At 37.5% G+C, this 18,288-nt stretch overlaps 1 protein-coding gene across 2 annotated transcripts in view; it reads left to right on the top strand.

The window, feature by feature from the left end:
• The window catches only part of RELN (reelin), a 518,443-nt gene that overhangs the window by 359,235 nt on the left and 140,920 nt on the right, over positions 1-18,288 (top strand). For both annotated transcript variants that reach the window (XM_032643899.1, XM_032643900.1), the window contains exon 20: positions 453-689. In XM_032643899.1, the coding sequence (XP_032499790.1) occupies positions 453-689 (237 nt within the window). The remainder of the gene's footprint in view (positions 1-452; positions 690-18,288) is intronic.

Below are 18,288 nucleotides of genomic sequence, written 5' to 3'. Positions count from 1 at the left end.
ATTAGATACTATTCTTAATTTTCTTCCCCATTTGTCAGATACAGGTTTACTGTCACAGCCACCATGACACAGCAAGTGACCTCGCACACTATGCTGAACTCATGGGAATGAGGAAGTGCCATGGTTCCAACCAGCCCAAAAGTATAATGTGTGTAACAAGCTGCCCAAGATCCTTTACCAGACTTAGGCAAATCCTGCCACATTGACAACTATGTTTTATTGAGTTAGCTTTTCTGAGAGCAGCTGAGTGCAAGCAAAGTCACAGTTTTAGATGTGTTGAGAAGACTTCGTTGGAGTCAGACAGGAAATTGGAAATCTCAAGAATGTTTGTCATAGTGGGAGAATTATTTTTTTCAAATATTATACTGTAGGAAGAAAAGATCCTGCTATAAATGTTTGTATTTTAAGATAATCAAAGTAATCTGAATTTTTACTTCTATTTTCTCCTTTAGAATAATCTCTGTAGAATTACCAGATGATGCAAGACAGTTTGGAATTCAGTTCAGATGGTGGCAACCATATCATTCTTCCCAGGGAGAGGATGTATGGGCTATTGATGAGATTATCATGACATCTGTACTTTTCAATAGCATTAGTCTTGACTTTACCAATCTTGTGGAGGTCACTCAATCTCTGGGATTCTACCTTGGAAATGTTCAGCCGTACTGTGGCCACGACTGGACCCTTTGGTAAGGATTTCATCTTTGTTCTTGTGGTTATTGTTACAATTTGCATTAAGGATTGAAACCCAAAGATGATCTTCCAGTCCATCCAGCACTTAGTCATTTGTTGACAAATATTAGCTGAACATGAACCATTTGAAAAGTCGCTGTTATGTCTATAAGTAAGTTACCTTGGGGAAGAAGACTAAAAACAAAACACTGATAGATTTAAATAAATATAAAATTTCACTATATTTATTCATCTCAAATTTTCATTTTCCCACCATTACATATAAAAACCCTCTTCAAGAAGTGTTAATAACTAAAGTGACTAACATATTCTCCCTTCATGGAGGTCCATCATGATCATAGTGAAAAGTGAAATCACTCTAATGACTATTTTAAAAAAATTTCTCATCACGTGTTTTATTTTCATGCTGTCTTACATAAAGTCCAAGAAGTTTCTCCAACCCAAAGATATTCTTTTTAGTCCATTTTATCAAGCAATATTGGACCAGTGACTTGTATGGTTAATGTCAGTGGGGTTTCAAGAGTGTGGGATTTCCTAGTCAAGATACCTTTCATTCTTAGATTTTTTTTCTCCCTATTGTCAGATGCAAACTTAATTATACATTAAGCAGTAAATAAATAACTTAAGACTATGATTAGTACTTCAAGAACATCAGTAGGATGACACAATAGTGATTACCTAGTTAGGAGGTGGCAACTTTAGATAGAGACGAGGAGGCTGTGTTTGGGTAGTTCAGAGAGTGGAAACAACACATTCCACTAACTGGAAAGTAAAAGAGCAGGAAGTTCCAGGCACATGAAGATCTGAAGGAAGAGCGTACAACTACAGGAAACTCTGTGGTGCAAAGACTCCCAAAGCATGAGTGACCATGACATGTTCAAAAACCAGGAAGAAGGCCAATGTTGCTGGAGCCCAGGTAATGAGGGAGTGAATGTCAGAAATGGAAACCAAGAGATATGCAGAAGCCAGATCAGATAGGACTTTCTAGGCATAGAGATCCTAGGTTAAGTCTCAGGTCTGTATAATTTCAAAACTCACAACCTTCACCACTGTGCAAACTGCCCCTCTTTGGGTTCCTTTAGAACTTTAAACATGATTGAGGAATAATTTTCTAAGAGTCTTTTACTTTCTATTGAGTCATGGTCAGACCAATTTAATTTCTCCAGATGAATCTTGCCAAAAGCTATTCACTGCAATTGTCTCCCTAGAACATATCATAAATGACCCATCAGTGACCTTATCATAATTAGAGGTAAATTTTGCACACCATTGCACATAAAATTACCTTTGATGGGAATTGTGCATGGACAGTCACATCTCACACACAGCAGGCTAAAATTCTAGCATCAAAATGACAGCTAATGGCATGGAAGTACAGCTGATCACTTTTGCTGCAAGCACTGTCAAACTAGATAGAATGAAATTTCTCTATGACAAAATATGAAAGGTTATATTGTGTGTTTTCTAGTTGATAGCCTCAGATGCTTATTTTTATGCATGCTGTTTCTTAGTCCTGGAGTCTTCAAAGAAAATAAAGGGGTGAAGCAAATAAGATACAAAGATGTAAAGCAAAATGAGATTTCTTGGAATTTTATGGTTCTGTAATTTTAAATTGACCTGAATTAACAATAATCCAAATTGGTCATATACCATAAACTATCCCCCAAGTTTGTGTAGCAGTTTTTCTTTCCAGCACTTTGAATACAACAAAGAATCATATCATGAATGCAAGTCCTGTAGAATGTTTATTTTTTTGTAAATAGTTAACATCTGCTCAGATAAACTCCAAAGTTGCTGAGCATTTTAATTTTAACACTTGGGTTGAATACATGATAACAGCAGTTTAATTTCTGTGCTTTGCAAAACCCTAAGAACAATATCCTTTCACACAAGTCTGATGAATATTCTTAACCCACCACTGCTTTAATTGGTGGAGATACATTTACTCTGTGAAAGTACAATCACAATAATTATAGAAAACCATAAGAAAATATAAATAATTGTACAATCCCCATGGGCACCTTGAGCAGCGCCACAGGAGTTTTATTAACAGCCACATGTGAGCAATCAAATTTGACTTCTCTGAAACGAAAAGGAGTTGTCTTGGTTATGAAACAACAGAGACTATACTCTGGTGGTGATAATGAGACTAGAGAAACACATTAACCGCTTTAATAAGGACATGAAAAATGCTCTCTGCTCATTAAAATGAAACAACATGGAAGATTTCAAACTGTTCCCATTTTCTTAGCCAATGAATCAGAATAAAACCCCATTTAATGACACCGTTTTCTCTCTGCTGCTGTTGAAGAATATATAGTCCAAGTTCCAAGTTCAGTGTGAACTCACTTTAGCGCTGTTTTTCAGAAACACTTATTACAATACTGAAATTCAAATGATGATATTGACCAACTATTTATCATATAACTACCTAGTCCTAAAAACAAAGGTTTTTTTAATGTAAAGCCTTTGGAGCATGTTATTAAGATAAAATTCTCTGAACATATTCAAATATGTGGCCTCTGCCGTTCAATGACCTGTTTTTCTCAAGGGAAATTGTGAAATGTCTACACGTTCTCTACAAATGACTGGTGTTAAATTAATTATTGTTGGCTTTTGCCAGCTGAGAGTTCATTTGGTTCTCATTTTCTAACTCATGGCTTTCCATGAGCATGGATTGTTGTTACTGAGAGTGTTCTCCAGGGAAAACTTGGACAATTGTTTTTTCATTAGAAGAACTACAGTCAATATGCTATAAATCACTTTACAGTATGTCATCTTAGAGCACATTTTTCCATGGGGAAATGAATTGCCTTTAATTATTTGTAGTACTTTCCTTTCTTCCATACATAGTATCTGAAATCAGAACCTGTCTGCTTTGTGTTCTAAAAATAGTCTTTAAAGCCTCTTCCATATATTTTAAGATCACTAAGGGAATTATTTTAATTGAGATTTATTAAAGATTATTTGACTAATACTATTAGTGATAATACCAAGGGACATTTACATTCCTCTGTCTTATCTAGTAGACTAGCTAAGTATACAGGTGGAAAGGACATTGCTGTCATATTATCTAGAGTTTTGGTTTCAAAATGTGTAAAACTATGAGGGTATGGTCATCATAGCATATTAGAATTGGCAGTTCGTTTTAGTAGAAGAGATAAAAGAGTTTTCCAGACAGGCAAAGGCTAAAGGAGTTCACCACTAGATGGGCTTTACAAGAAATATGATAAAGGACAGTCTTCAAGCTGAAACAGAAGGGCTCTAGTTAATAACAGGAACAGATATAAAAGTGTAAATCTCACTGCTAAAGGTAAATATGTAGTTAAATTCAAGATACTCTCATGTTGTAGTGGTAGTGAGTAAATCACTTATAAATCTAGTATGAAGGTTAAAAGACAAAAATAGTAAAAAAAAAAAGCTGTAACTATAATAATTTGTTAACAGATAGACAAGATAAAAAAGATGTAAATTATGACACGTAAAACATGAAACATTGTGGAGGGGGGTAAAAATGTAGAGCTTTAGTGTGCATTTGACTTAAGTTGTTATCAGTTTAAAATAGACTGTTACAAATGTAAGATGTTTTATATAAACCTCATGGTATCCACAAAGTAAAAACTCAGAGTAGATACACAAAAGATAAAGAGAGGCCTTCACTGGTGAATTTTACTAGACATTCTAAGAATTAATACCAGTTCTTCTCAAAGTCCTCCAAAAAGTATAGAAGAGAGAGGAATACTTCGAAACCCATTTTACAAGGCCAGCATTACTCTGACACCAAAACTAAGCAAGGGTGTCATGAGAAAAGAAAATTACAGACCAAGATTCCTGATGAACATAAATACAAAAATCCTCAGCAAAATACTAGCAAATCTAATTCAACAGCACATTAAAAGAATATATACCATGATAAAGTGGGATTTATTCCTGGGACACAAGGGTAATTCCACATGTGAAAATCAGTCAAGTGATACACCACATTAATAAAATGAAAGATAGAGAGAGATTGGTTCAAGATGGCTGAGTACAATGACGTGTGCTCACTCCCTCATGCGAGAGCACCGGAATCACAACTAACTGAACAGTAATCGACAGGAAGACACTGGAACTCACCAAAAAAGATACCCCACATCCAAAGACAAAGGAGAAGCCACAATGAGATGGTAGGAGGGGGTGCAATCACAATAATATCAAATCCCATAGCTGCTAGGTGGGTGACTCACAAACTGGAGAACACTTATACCACAGAAGACCACCCACTGGAGTGAAGGTTCTGAGTCACACATCAGGCTTCCCAACCTGGGGGTCCGGCAACAGGAGGAGGAATTCCTAGAGAATCAGACTTTGAAGGCTAACGGGATTTGATTGCAGGACTTTGACAAGACTGGGGGAAACAGAGACTCCACTCTTGGAGGGCACACACAAAGTAGTGTGTGCATCAGGATGCAGGGGAAGGAGCAGTGACCCCATAGGAGACTGAACCAGACCTACCTGCTAGTGTTGGAAAGTCTCCTGCCAAGGCAGGGGGTGGCTGTGTCTCACTGTGAGATCAAGGACACTGGCAGCAGAAGTTCTGGGAAGTACTCCTTGGCATGAGCCCTCCCAGAGTCCGCCATTAGCCCCACCAAATAGCCCAGGTAGGCTCCAGTGTTGGGTTGCCTCAGGCCAAGCAACCAACAGGGAAGCAACCCAGCCCCACCCATCAGCAGACAAGCGGATTAAAGTTTTACTGAGCTCTGCCCACCAGAGCAACAGCCAGCTCTACCCACCACCAGTCCCTCCCATCAGGAAACTTGCACAAGCCTCTTAGGTAGCCTCATCCACCAGAGAGCACACAGCAGAAGCAAGAAGAACTACAGTCCTGCAGCCTGTGGAACAAAACCCACATTCACAGAAAGATAGACAAGATGAAAAGGCAGAGGGCTATGTACCAGGTGAAGGAACAAAATAAAACCCCAGAATAACAACTAAATGAAGTGGAGATAGACAACCTTCCAGAAAAAGAATTCAGAATAATGATAGTGAAGATGATCCAGGACCTTGGAAAAAGAATGAAGGCAAAGATCGAGAAGATGCAAGAAATGTTTAACAAAGACCTAGAAGAATTAAAGAGCAAACAAACAGAGATGAACAATACAATAACTGAAATGAAAACTACACTAGAAGGAATCAATAGCAGAATAACTGAGGCAGAAGAACGGATAAGTGATCTGGAAGACAGAATGGTGGAATTCACTGCTGGGCAACAGAATAAAGAAAAAAGAATGCAAAGAAATGAAAACAGCCTAAGAGACCTCTTAAACACAACAACATTCGCATCATAGGGGTCCCAGAAGGAGAAGAGAGAGAGAAAGGACCAGAGAAAATATTTGAAGAGATTACTGTCAAAAACTTGCCTGACATGGGAAAGGAAATAGCCACCCAAGTCCAGGAAACACAGAGACTCCCATACAGGATAAATCCAAGGAGAAACACACCAAGACACATAGTAATCAATTTGGCAAAAACAAAAGAAAGAAAAATTTTAGAAACCAGAAAGGGAAAAATGATAAATAAAATACAAGGGAACTCCCATAGGGTTAACAGCTGATTTCTCAGCAGAAACTCTACAAGCCAGAAGGGAGGGCATGACATATTTAAAGTGCTGAAAGGGAAGAACCTACAACCAAGATTCCTCTACCCGGCAAGAATCTCATTCAGATTCAATGGAGAAATCAAAAGCTTTACAGACAAGCAAAAGCTAAGAGAATTCAACACCACTAAACCAGCTCTACAACAAATGCTATAGGAACTTCTCTAAGTGGGAAACACAAGAGAAGAAAAGGACCTACAAAAACAAACCCATAACAATTAAGAAAATGGTAATAGGAACATACATATCGATAATTACCTTAAACGTGAATGGATTAAACGCTCCAACCAAAGACACAGGCTTGCTGAATGGATACAAAAACAAGACCCATATATATGCTGTCTACAAGAGACCCACTTCAGACCTAGGGGCACATACAGACTGAAAGTGGATGGAAAAAGATATTCCATGCAAATGGAAATCAAAAGAAAGCTGGAGTAGCAATACTCATATCAGATGAAATAGACTTTAAAATAAAGAATGTTACAAGAGACAAGGAAGGAAACTGCATAATGATCAAAGGATCAATCCAAGAAGCAGATATAACAGTTATAAATATATATGCACCAACATAGGAGCAGCTCAGTACATAAAGCAACTGCTCACAGTTATAAAAGAGGAAATCAACAGTAACATAATAATAGTGGGAACTTTAACACCTCACTTAACCCAACAGACAGATCATCCAAACAGAAAATTAGTAAGGAAACACAGGCTTTAAGTGACACAATAGTCCAGATAGATTTAATTGATATTTATAGGATATTCCATCCAAAAACAGCAGATTACACTTTCTTCTCAAGTGCACATGGAACATTCTCCAGGATAGATCACCTCTTGGGTCACAAATCAAGCCTCAGTAAATTTAAGAAAATTGAAATCATATCAAGCATCTTTTCCAACCACAATGCTATGAGATTAGAAATCAATTACAGGGAAAAAAACTTTAAAAAAACACAAACACATGGAGGCTAAACAGTATGTTACTAAATAACCAAGAGGTCACTGAAGAAATCAAAGAGGAAATCAGAAAATACCTGGAGAGAAATGACAACGAAAACACGACGATCCAAAACCTACAGGATGCAACAAAAGCAGTTCTAAGAGGGAAGTTTATGGCAATACAAGCCTCCCTCAAGAAGCAAGAAACATCTCAAATAAACAATCTAACCTTACACCTAAAGGAACTAGAGAAAGAAGAACAAACAAAACCAAAGTTAGTAGAAGGAAAGAAATCATGAACATCAGAGCAGAAATAAATGAAATAGAAACAAAAACAATAGCAAAGATCAATAAAACTAGTAGCTGGTTCTTTGAGAAGATAAACAAAATTGATAAACCTTTAGTCAGACTCATCAAGAAAAAGATGGAGAGGAATCAATAAAATTAGAATTGAAAAAGAAGTTACAATGGACACCGCAGAAATGTGAAACATCCTAAGAGACTAATACAAGCAGCTCTATGCCAATAAAATAGAGAACCTAGAAGAAATGGACAAATTCTTAGAAAAGTATACCCTTCCAAGACTGAACCAGGAAGAACTAGAATATATGAACAGACGAATCACAAGTAATGAAATTGAAACTGTGATTAAAAATCTTACAACAAACAAAAGTCCAGGACCAGATAGCTTCACAGGTGTATTGTGTCAAACATTTAGAGAAGAGCTAACAGCCATCCTTCTCAAACTCTTCCAAAATATTGCAGAGGAAGGAACACTCCCAAACTCATTCTATGAGGCCACCATCACTCTGATACCAAAACCAGACAAAGATACTAGAAAAAAGAAAAATACAGACCAATATCTCTGATGGATACAGATGCAAAAATCCTCAACAAAATACTAACAAACAGAAACGAACAGCACATTAAAAGGATCATACACCATGATCAAGTGGAATTATTTGCAAGGATGAAAGGATTCTTCAATATATGCAAATCAATCAATGTGACACACCATATTAACAAATTGAAGAATAAAAACCATATGATCATCTCAATAGATGCAGAAAAATCTTTTGACAAAATTCAACACCCATTTATGATAAAAACTCTCCAGAAAGTGAGCATAGAGGGAACCTACCTCAACATAATAAAGGCCATATATGACATGGATTCACAGCAAACACCATTCTCAATGGTGAAAAACTGAAAGCATTTCCTCTAAGATCAGGAACAAGACAAGGATGTCCACTCTCGCCACTCTTATTCAACAGAGTTTTGGAAGTCCTAACCACGGCAATCAAGGAAGAAAAAGAAATTAAAGGAATACAAATTGGAAAAGAAGAAGTAAAACTATCACTGTTTGCAGATGACATGATACTATACATAGAGAATCATAAAGATGCCACCAGAAAACTACTAGAGCTAATCAATGAATTTGATAAAGTTGCAGGATACAAAATTAATGCATAGAAATCTCTTGTATTCCTATACACTAATGATGAAAAATCTGAAAGAGAAATGAAGGAAACACTCCCATTTACCATTGCAACAAAAAGAATAAAATACCTAGGAATAAACCTACCAAGGGAGACAAAAGACCTCTACTCAGAAAAGTATAAGACACTGATGAAAGAAATCAAAGATGACACAAACAGATGGAGAGATATACCCTGTTCTTGGATTGGAAGAATCAACATTGTGAAAATGACTATACTACCCAAACCAATCTACAGATTCAATGCAATCCCTATCAAATTACCAGTGGCATTTTTTACAGAACTAGAACATAAAATCTTAAAATTTGTGTTGAGACACAAAAGACCCCGAATAACCAAAGCAGTCTTGAGGGAAAAAAACGGAACTGGAGGAATAAGACTCCCTGGCTTCAGACTATACTACAAAGCTACAGTAATCAAGACAATATGGTACTGGCACAAAAACAGAAATATAGATCAATGGAACAAGATAGAAAGCCCAGAGATAAACCCACGCACCTATGGTCAACTAATCTATGACAAAGGAGGCAAGGATATACAATGGAGAAAAGACAGTCTCTTCAATAAGTGGTGCTGGGAAAACTGGACAGCTACATATGAAAGAATGAAATTAGAACACTCCCTAACACCATACACAAAAATAAACTAAAAATGGATTAGAGACCTAAATGTAGGACCAGACACAATAAAACTCTTAGAGGAAAACGTAGGAAGAACACTCTTTGACATAAATCACAGCAGATCTGTTTTGATCCACCTCCTAGAGTAATGGAAATAAAAACAAAAATAAACAAATGGGACCTAATGAAACTTAAAAGCTTTTGCAAAGCAAGGGAAACTATAAACAAAACGAAAAGGCAACCCTCAGAATGGGAGAAAATATTTGCAAATGAATCAACAAAGGATTAATTTCCAAAATATATAAACAGCTCATTCAGATCAATATTAGAAAAACAAACAACCCAATCAAAAAATGGGCAGAAGACCTAAATAGACATCTCTCCAAAGAAGACATACAGATGGCTACGAAGCACATGAAAAGCTGCTGAACATCACTAATTATTAGAGAAATGCAAATCAAAACTATGATGAGGTATCACCTCACACCAGTTAGAATGGGCATCATCGGAAAATCTACAAACAACAAATGCTGGAGAGGGTGTGGAGAAAAGGGAACCCTCTTGCACTGTTGGTGGGAATGTAAATTGATACAGCCACTGTGGAGAACAGTATGGAGGTTCCTTAAAAAACTAAATATAGAATTACCATATGATCCAGCAATCCCACTACTGGGTATATACCCAGAGAAAACCATAATTCAAAGAGACACATGCACCCCCAAAGTTCATTGCAGCACTATTTACAATAACCAGGTTATGGAAGCAACCTAAATGCCCATCGACAGATGAATGGATAAAGAAGATGTGGTACATATATACAATGGAATATTACTCAGCCATAAAAAGGAACAAAATTGGGTCATTTGTAGAGATGTGGATGGATCTAGAGAGTGTCATACAGAGTTAAGTAAGTCAGGAAGAGAAAAACAAATATTGTATATTAATGCATATATGTGGAACCTAGAAAAATGGTACAGATGAACCGGTTTGCAGGGCAGAAATAGAGACACAGATGTAGAGAATAAACGTATGTACACCAAGTGGGGAAAGTGGCAGGGGTAGTGGTGGTGGTTGGATGAAATGGGAAATGGGGAATGACATATATACACTAATATGTATAAAATAGATAACTAAAAAGAACCTGCTGTAGAAAAATAAATAAAATTAAAAAAATAAAAGATAAAAATTATATGATCATCTCAATAGATGCAGAAAAAGCATTTGACAAACTTCAAAATCTATTTATGATAAAAACTCTCAACATAGTACATATAAAGGGAACATACCTCAACATAATTAAGGCCATCTATGACAAGCCCACTCAATGATGAAAGGCTGAATGCATTTGCTCTAAGATCAGGAACAAGATAAGGATGCCCACTCTCACTACTTTTATTCAACATAGTCCTGAAAGTCCTAGCCAGAGCAATTAGGCAAGAAAGACAAAAGTCTCCAAACTAGAAAGGAAGAAGTAAAACAGTCTTTATTTGCAGATGATGTGATATTATATCATTATAGATAGGAAAACTAAAGACTCCACGGAAACTGCTAGAACTAGTAAACAGGTTCAGCAAAGTTGCAGGATACAAAATCAATACACAAAAAATCAATAGCATTTCTATATGTTTACAATGAACCACCAGAAAGAAAAAATAAGAAAACAATTCCATTTACAATTGCATCAGAAAGAATAAAATGCCTAGCAATAAGTTTGACCAAGGAAGTGAAAGATCTGTACACTGAAGACAGTAAGACGTTGATGAAAGAAATTGAAGAAGACACAGAAAAATGGAAATATAATCAGTGCTCCTGGATTGGAATGATTAATATTGTTATAATGTCCATACTACCCAAAGTAACCTACAGATTCAGTGCAATCCCTATCAAAATTCCAGTGGCATTTTTCACAAAAATAGAAGAAACAATCCGAATAGTTGTATAAAAACCACAAAAGACCCTCAAATAGGCAACACAATCTTGAGAAAGAAGAATAAAGCAGGAAGCATCATACTCCCTGGTTTCAAACTATATTACAAAGCTATAGTAATCAAAACAGTATGGTATTGGCATAAAAACAGACATGTAGATCAATAGAGAACAGAAAAGAGAGCCGAGAAATAAACAAATCCATATATGATCAATTAATTTTTGACAAAAGAGCCAAGAATATACAATAGGGAAAGGACTCCCTTCAATAAATGGTGTTTGGAAAACTGAACAGCCAAACACTAAAGAAAATAACTGGACTACACAAAACTACCCACAAAAATTTACTCAAAATGGATCAAAGACTTGAACATAAGACCTGAAGCCATAAAACTCCTAGAAGAAAACATAGGCAGTAAGCTCCTTTACATCAGTCTTGGCAATTATTTTTTTGCATTTGACACCAAAGCAAAGGCCATGAAAGCAAAAAATCACAAGTGGGACTATATTAAACTGAAAAGCTTATGCACAGCAAAGAAAACTGTCAACAAAATGGAAAGGGAACCTACAGTATGGGAGAAAATACTTACAAATCCTATATCTGATAAGGTGTTAATATCTAAAATATATAAAGAACTCAAACAACTCACTAGCCAAAAAAATCCGTAAACAATCTAATTTTAAAAATGGGCAGGGCTTCCCTGGTGGTCCAGTGGTTGAGAATCTGCCTGCCATTGCATGGCACACGGGTTCGAGCCCTGGTCTGGGAAGATCCCACATGCCACAGAGGAACTAGACCCGTGAGCCACAACTACTGAGCCTGTGCATCTGGAGCCTGTGCTCCACAACAAGAGAGGCTGCAATAGTGAGAGACCTGCACACCGCAATGAAGAGTGGCCCCCGCCTGCCGCAATTAGAGAAAGCCCTCACACAGGAACGAAGCCCCAACACAGCCAAAAATAAATTAATGAATTAATTATTTTAAAAAATGGGGGCTTCCCTGGTGGCGCAGTGGTTGAGAGTCCACCTGCCGATGCAGGGGACACGGGTTCATGCCCCGGCCCGGGAAGATCCCACGTGCCGCGGAGCAGCTAGGCCCGTGAGCCATGGCCGCTGAGCCTGCGTGTCCGGAGCCTGTGCTCCACAACGGGAGAGGCCACAACAGTGAGAGGCCTGCATACCACAAAAAAAAAAAAAAAAAAAAAAATGGGCAAAGGATCTAAATAGACATTTTACCAAAGAAGACGTACAGATGGCCAACAGGTACATGGAAAGATGCTCACCATCACTAATCATCAGGGAAATGCAAATCAAAACCACAATGAGATATCACCTCACACAAGTTAGAGTGGCTATTATCAAAAAAACAGGAAATAACAAGTATTGGCGAGGGTGTTGCGAAAGGGGATCCTTGTGCACTGTTGGTGGGAATGTAAATTGGTGCAGCCATTATGGAAAACTTTATGGAGGTTCCTCAAAAAATTAAAAATACAATCCAGCAATTCTGCTTCTGAGTATGTATCTGAAAGAAATGAAATCACTATCTTGAAAATATATTTGTTCCTCCCCCACCATGTTTGTGGCAGCATTATTTACAATAGCCAAGACACGGAGATAACAAGAGCATCCATCGATGTGTGAATGTATGATAAAGACAGTGTGATACATACAATGGAGTATTTTCATCCATAAAAAAGAAGGAAATTCTACCATTTGTGACAACATGGATGGACTTTGAAAAAATACAAACTCATAGATAGAGAGATTGGTGGTTGCCAGAGGTGGGGGGTGGAAGATGGGCAAAATGGGTGAAGTGAGTCAAAAGGCACAAACTTTTCACTTACAAGATTAATAAGTTCTGGGGATGTAATGTACAGCATTATGACTGTAAGTAACAGTACTGTATTTTATATTTGAAAGTTGCTAAGAGAGTAGATCTTAAAAGTTCTCATCACAAGAAAAAATTTTGTAACTGTGAGGTGATAGATGTTAGCTAAACTTATTACAGTGATCATTTTGCAGCATATACATATATCAGATCGTTGTGCTGTATGCCTAGTACAATGGCATATGGCAATTATATCTCAACAAAACTGGATTCAAAAAATATATGTTCATATCTCATGGGGCATCTATAAACATGCACAACAAAAAAGAATTTGTATATTTTATGAGAAGCAAGAGTTGCCTAGGGGAAAATCCCAGACTAAAAGGATCCTAAAAGCCTGTTTATCTCATAATACAAATTAAACACAATTCACTTGCAGTAAAAGGTAGGAAATAGTACTGTGGGTCTATGACCAATTGAAAAAAATCAATAATTTAGCATTATATAATAGTCATATAATAATATAGCAGAACTGAACAATGAGTGGAATGTGTTTTAAGCTGTACAAGAGGAGCTATAAAGTAGTTGTTAAGGTACTTCTAGATTATAAGAACCATCAAGAATCAACAGTAACGTGTAGTAATGGATAACACAAAAAGATTTCCTAACTGGCCTAGAAAAATCCCTTCAGAGCTCATGCTTGCACAAACCTGACATGCATTTGTGGGGACTGTCAAGCCCACAGGCAGATCTAACACACATTTAGCAAGCAGTGGGCGAAACACTTTTTAATGAGATCTACCTTTTCTTCTGCTACCTTTGGTTAATTTTTAAAAATAGGAATATGTATTTGCGGGGGTTAAGAGTCAAGAGTCTTTTCTACATGCAGATCTTTATTCCTTTGGACTGGTCTCATGAAAATAGTCAAGGAGGTTGCCTGATACTAATACAAGGAATGTGTCATTGGTAATCATTGACAAAGGAGAGGTTGGATTAGTGCCCTGCTGAAACTTTGGACAGCCTTGATCCCTTAGGTCACAAGAGAAACAAATTTATAACTATCTCTTTATAAAATGAATTTGCTTATAGAATAAAAATGATAGCCAAGTAAATATCTTTAGGATTTTTCTTTCATTGAACATCAGCCCATAATTTACATAGAAATTTTGTCAGCTTAAATTGTTTATTAGTAAGCCTAGAGTCTTCTTGGGATTATTTTTTACAAAAACTATTAGAATAATAAATCAACCCAAATTGTGCTGCTGAAGAAAGTCAGTTGGGGTGAACTGGCTCCCAAGAGCCACTTCAACTACCATTTCTCAGCAAGTGATTAGGAAGCTTAGCAAATAGATAAGGTAAATACATTGAGTGACAAACTGAAAAGTCACTATTATTTTCAACAACTATGAAGAAAGTATTTTCAGTACCCAGGGGAATCAATGCCTCTATAAAATTGGTAATATAATTGAATATACCCCCAAATAAATTTATAAATGACTTTCTAAAATAAATCCTATTTATTAGGCTTTTTCATCCTTTTACATGAAATTTTTCATTTGTTGATAGGCTAATTTATACATTCAACTGTTTATTGATTGCACTACAAGTGCTGTTTGTCCTGAAGGTATAGCACTTGGTACTAAAGATGAAGATAGAAAAGCCTTTTGTTTGTGGAGCTTATTTTCTAGAGGAGAAAATCAAAAGTGAGCAAGTAAACAAATTTGTAATAATATTCCAGATAGTGGTAATTGCTGTGAGGATAAAGGAATGGAATGTTAGATGACATAAGTGGAGAGTGAGACTATTTTAGGTAAAATGTTTAGGGAAACCTTCCTGGGAGTGTAGAGGCCAGAATATGAGAAAGAAACACTGATGTGAAAGTGTGCAAGGAAATCATTACAGGCAGAAACAGCAAGAGCAAAGGTCCTGAGGCAAGCAAGGAACTATTGATAGATTATGTTAGGGCCTTATAGAGCAACAGAGAGACTTTGGATTTTATTTTAAGTGTTATGGGAATCCAGTAAATAATTTGAAGCAAGGGAGTGATGTAATCATATTTTTAATATAATTGTAACTGCTGTGTGAGCATAGATGGTAATGGTAATAGGAGAAGCAGTAGAAGGAGCTAAGCTCAGAGGCCAGTAGTGTCATCCACATATGCTTGCGGTGTTGCAAGGAACAGGCTGATGGACCACTTGAAAATATATATTGGAGAACAGAGGCTTAGGACCTGCCAAAGGAATGAATAAAATGGCCATGTTCCCAGATTCATGTCCAAACGGTTGACTTTTGAGTCACTTATTTCTCCAAAGTTAGATTTTCCTAAAAATCTCCCTTTAGACTAAGTGGCTATGTGAGATTTCAGAAGTAGGAGAACGTACTACTAAACAAATTAATAACAGAAATCTGCCTTTCATGATCTAGATTCAAGGTATGTCTGGCTCGTTGAAAAAGAAATTTAATAGGCCGAGGTAGTTACTTTCTATGGACAGTGGTTCACAAAGCTTCGTGGTAGGCCTTGGGTGGCCTGACCTGGTCAGCCTCTCCTGCCTCCCTGCCTTTCACTCAATCCTGCCCAACCACATCGTTCTTCCTACTCTACCCCAATGAGCCAAGCTCTTTCCTCTCCCAGCACCTTTGCATTGCCTATGCCTCTTCCTAGGAAGTTCTTTCATTAGTCTCAGTGCCAGGCCTCCAAGTTTTCCAGATAACTGGAAGAAGTCCAGGGGCTTGGAAAATGAATATTGTTTCAAAAATATGATAAGAAAATTGCAAAACTAAAATTAATAAATTTAAATTAAATATCTACAAAACACAACATATGCCAACCCCATTAATTGCTAAATTTAAATATTCATGAAATTTGATGCTATTAGAAATAATTTTTTGGTCAGATTCCTGAGTATGTTGAGAAATCATAGGCAAATGTATATTCCATGCATTACCAGTAGCCAAGTAAAATTTAAAGGCAAAATTATAAAATCCACTTGAAGGTTTTTGCAACAAAAAATACATATGTAATGTGAGACACGGGTGCATTTTAATATGTTTGCCATGATGTGTGATGGAGTTCCCAAAATTAAAAGTGTCAAAGTCCTATGAAAGTCTTAAAATGGCCCTGCTTCAGTACTAACTAAGTTAGTACACGCTATACGGCTGCACATAGTTGGAAGGATAAAGAAAGAGAGAATTTCAAAGATTCCTCATGTATCTTTCTCTCTCACCTCACCTCTTCCCTCCAAGCTAAACATTTTCATTCAGGGCTCTCAGGCCTAACTACATGGGCCAGTGTGTTCCTTCCTGAAAGGAAGTGAGGTGCAAGAGGAAACAGGGAAGGGATGACAGAGACAACAGGATTGTGTTGAAAAGGCAAGCCCTAATTATAAGCAGTGTAAATATGGATTGGGTAAGTTCACTTCAACCAAAATTGGTTCTGGAGTTAGTATGGAAGAATAACAGGAGAAAGGAGGTTCTGGATAGCCAAAGATCTGAGATGAGGTGAAGTTATTAACAGAGGCTGGCAACAGCTAAACTTCTCTGATTCCTCTCCTCCTGCCAGAAGAGGAGGGAAGTCTTGTTGGGTCCCTGACAACTTCACTACTCACACACCCACAGGTTACTGGCAAGAGACTGGCAGGCATTATGAGAGTTGAGAGGAGCTATTTTCCCCTGGGTCCTTGACCTCCCCGCTCTCTGATAGTCTGTCCCCTTTCTGGCCCTCGGTCTCCCTCTCTCTCTCTGCTTCTCTTGGGGGCCGAAGCCCAGGCTGTGCTTCATGCTGACTCCCCCTCTGACTTTTAAGGGCAACGACTGTGGCAGACATTTCCCTTTTTCTGCCACAGTTTACTTCCAGCTGCTGAACAATTCCTAAAACTGCTGTGAGGTGGACAAAAAGAAGATTCAGCTGAGACTCGACAGAAATCTTTGAAAGCATTACCTCACCAAGAAATTTCTGTAAACTTTTTAAATTTCTATAAACGTTAAAACTAGATTTTTTTTTTTTAAGTTATTGGAATTAACTGCTGGCATGTAGGGTTTGGGAGAATTGAGCTAGTTTCACAGGAGACAAAGGTGGGTGACTGGGGTGCAGATGGACCTCCGGACTCCCAACAAAGGCGAGTCACCCACCAATCTCACGTAGCACCCATGTATGTGCGTGCAACCTGGTTATAAAGAGAGAACTGTGGTAACAGCCCCTGTGTACAACAGCCTGAATGTCTAACCTAGGTGACACATTTCCCCCCTATTCTATCACCCACACAGAAAGTGATCTGATCCTTGAGACAAAACTGCTACTAAGTGTCCAATATTTTGCTGAGTTTTGTTTGCCAAGAGGCTGCTTTCTGTAAAAGCTGAAGAAACAGCAGCCAAGCAGCTCAATTTAAGCGTCATATAGCTTAAAGTAAAATGTGAGTCCTGACTTGAAGAACCATGTGTAAATTTCCAAACTGAGAAAATGGAAATGACACTGAAGAAGCTAAAGAGTATAAACTATGTACTTTAAGTAGGAATGGTAACAATAAGCAAAATAAAGCAGATGCTAGGAACAAAAGTATAAAAGGAGCCTGAAATACATGCTGAAAAGCACATGTATTCCAAAATATCTTCTATTGCCAATTCAGCCTAACAAGATAAATATAGAGTGGTTTAGTCACTTAGAAATCCATAAGGATTTTTAAAACGAAGTATTGAGTAAATACATGACAAAATGCATTACATGTAGAAATTTCAAATTTGTTCAAAGCTATAGATTGAAGTAAGTGAAAAAGATTATCAGGGACTTCCCTGGTGGCACAGTGGTTAAGAATCTGCCTGCCAATGCAGGGGACACAAGTTTGAGCCCTGGTCTGGGAAGATCCCACATACAGTGGAGCAACTAAGCCTATGTGCCACAACTACTGAGCCTGTGTTCTAGAGCCCATGAGCCACAACTACTGAGCCCACAAGCCACAACTAGTGAAGCCCGCATGCCTAGAGCCCGTGCTCTGCAACAAAAGAAGCCACTGCAGTGAGAAGCCCACACACCGCAACGAAAGTAGACCCTGCTCAACTAGAGAAAGCCTGTGCATAGCAATGAAGACCCAACACAGCCAAACTTAAATAAATAAATTTATTTAAAAAAAAAAAGATAGTCATAAAATAAAT

The sequence above is a fragment of the Phocoena sinus genome, chromosome 9, assembly GCF_008692025.1.
Source record: "Phocoena sinus isolate mPhoSin1 chromosome 9, mPhoSin1.pri, whole genome shotgun sequence".
Lineage (NCBI taxonomy): Eukaryota > Metazoa > Chordata > Mammalia > Artiodactyla > Phocoenidae > Phocoena > Phocoena sinus.
This window is presented reverse-complemented; position numbering and strand designations above follow the sequence as displayed.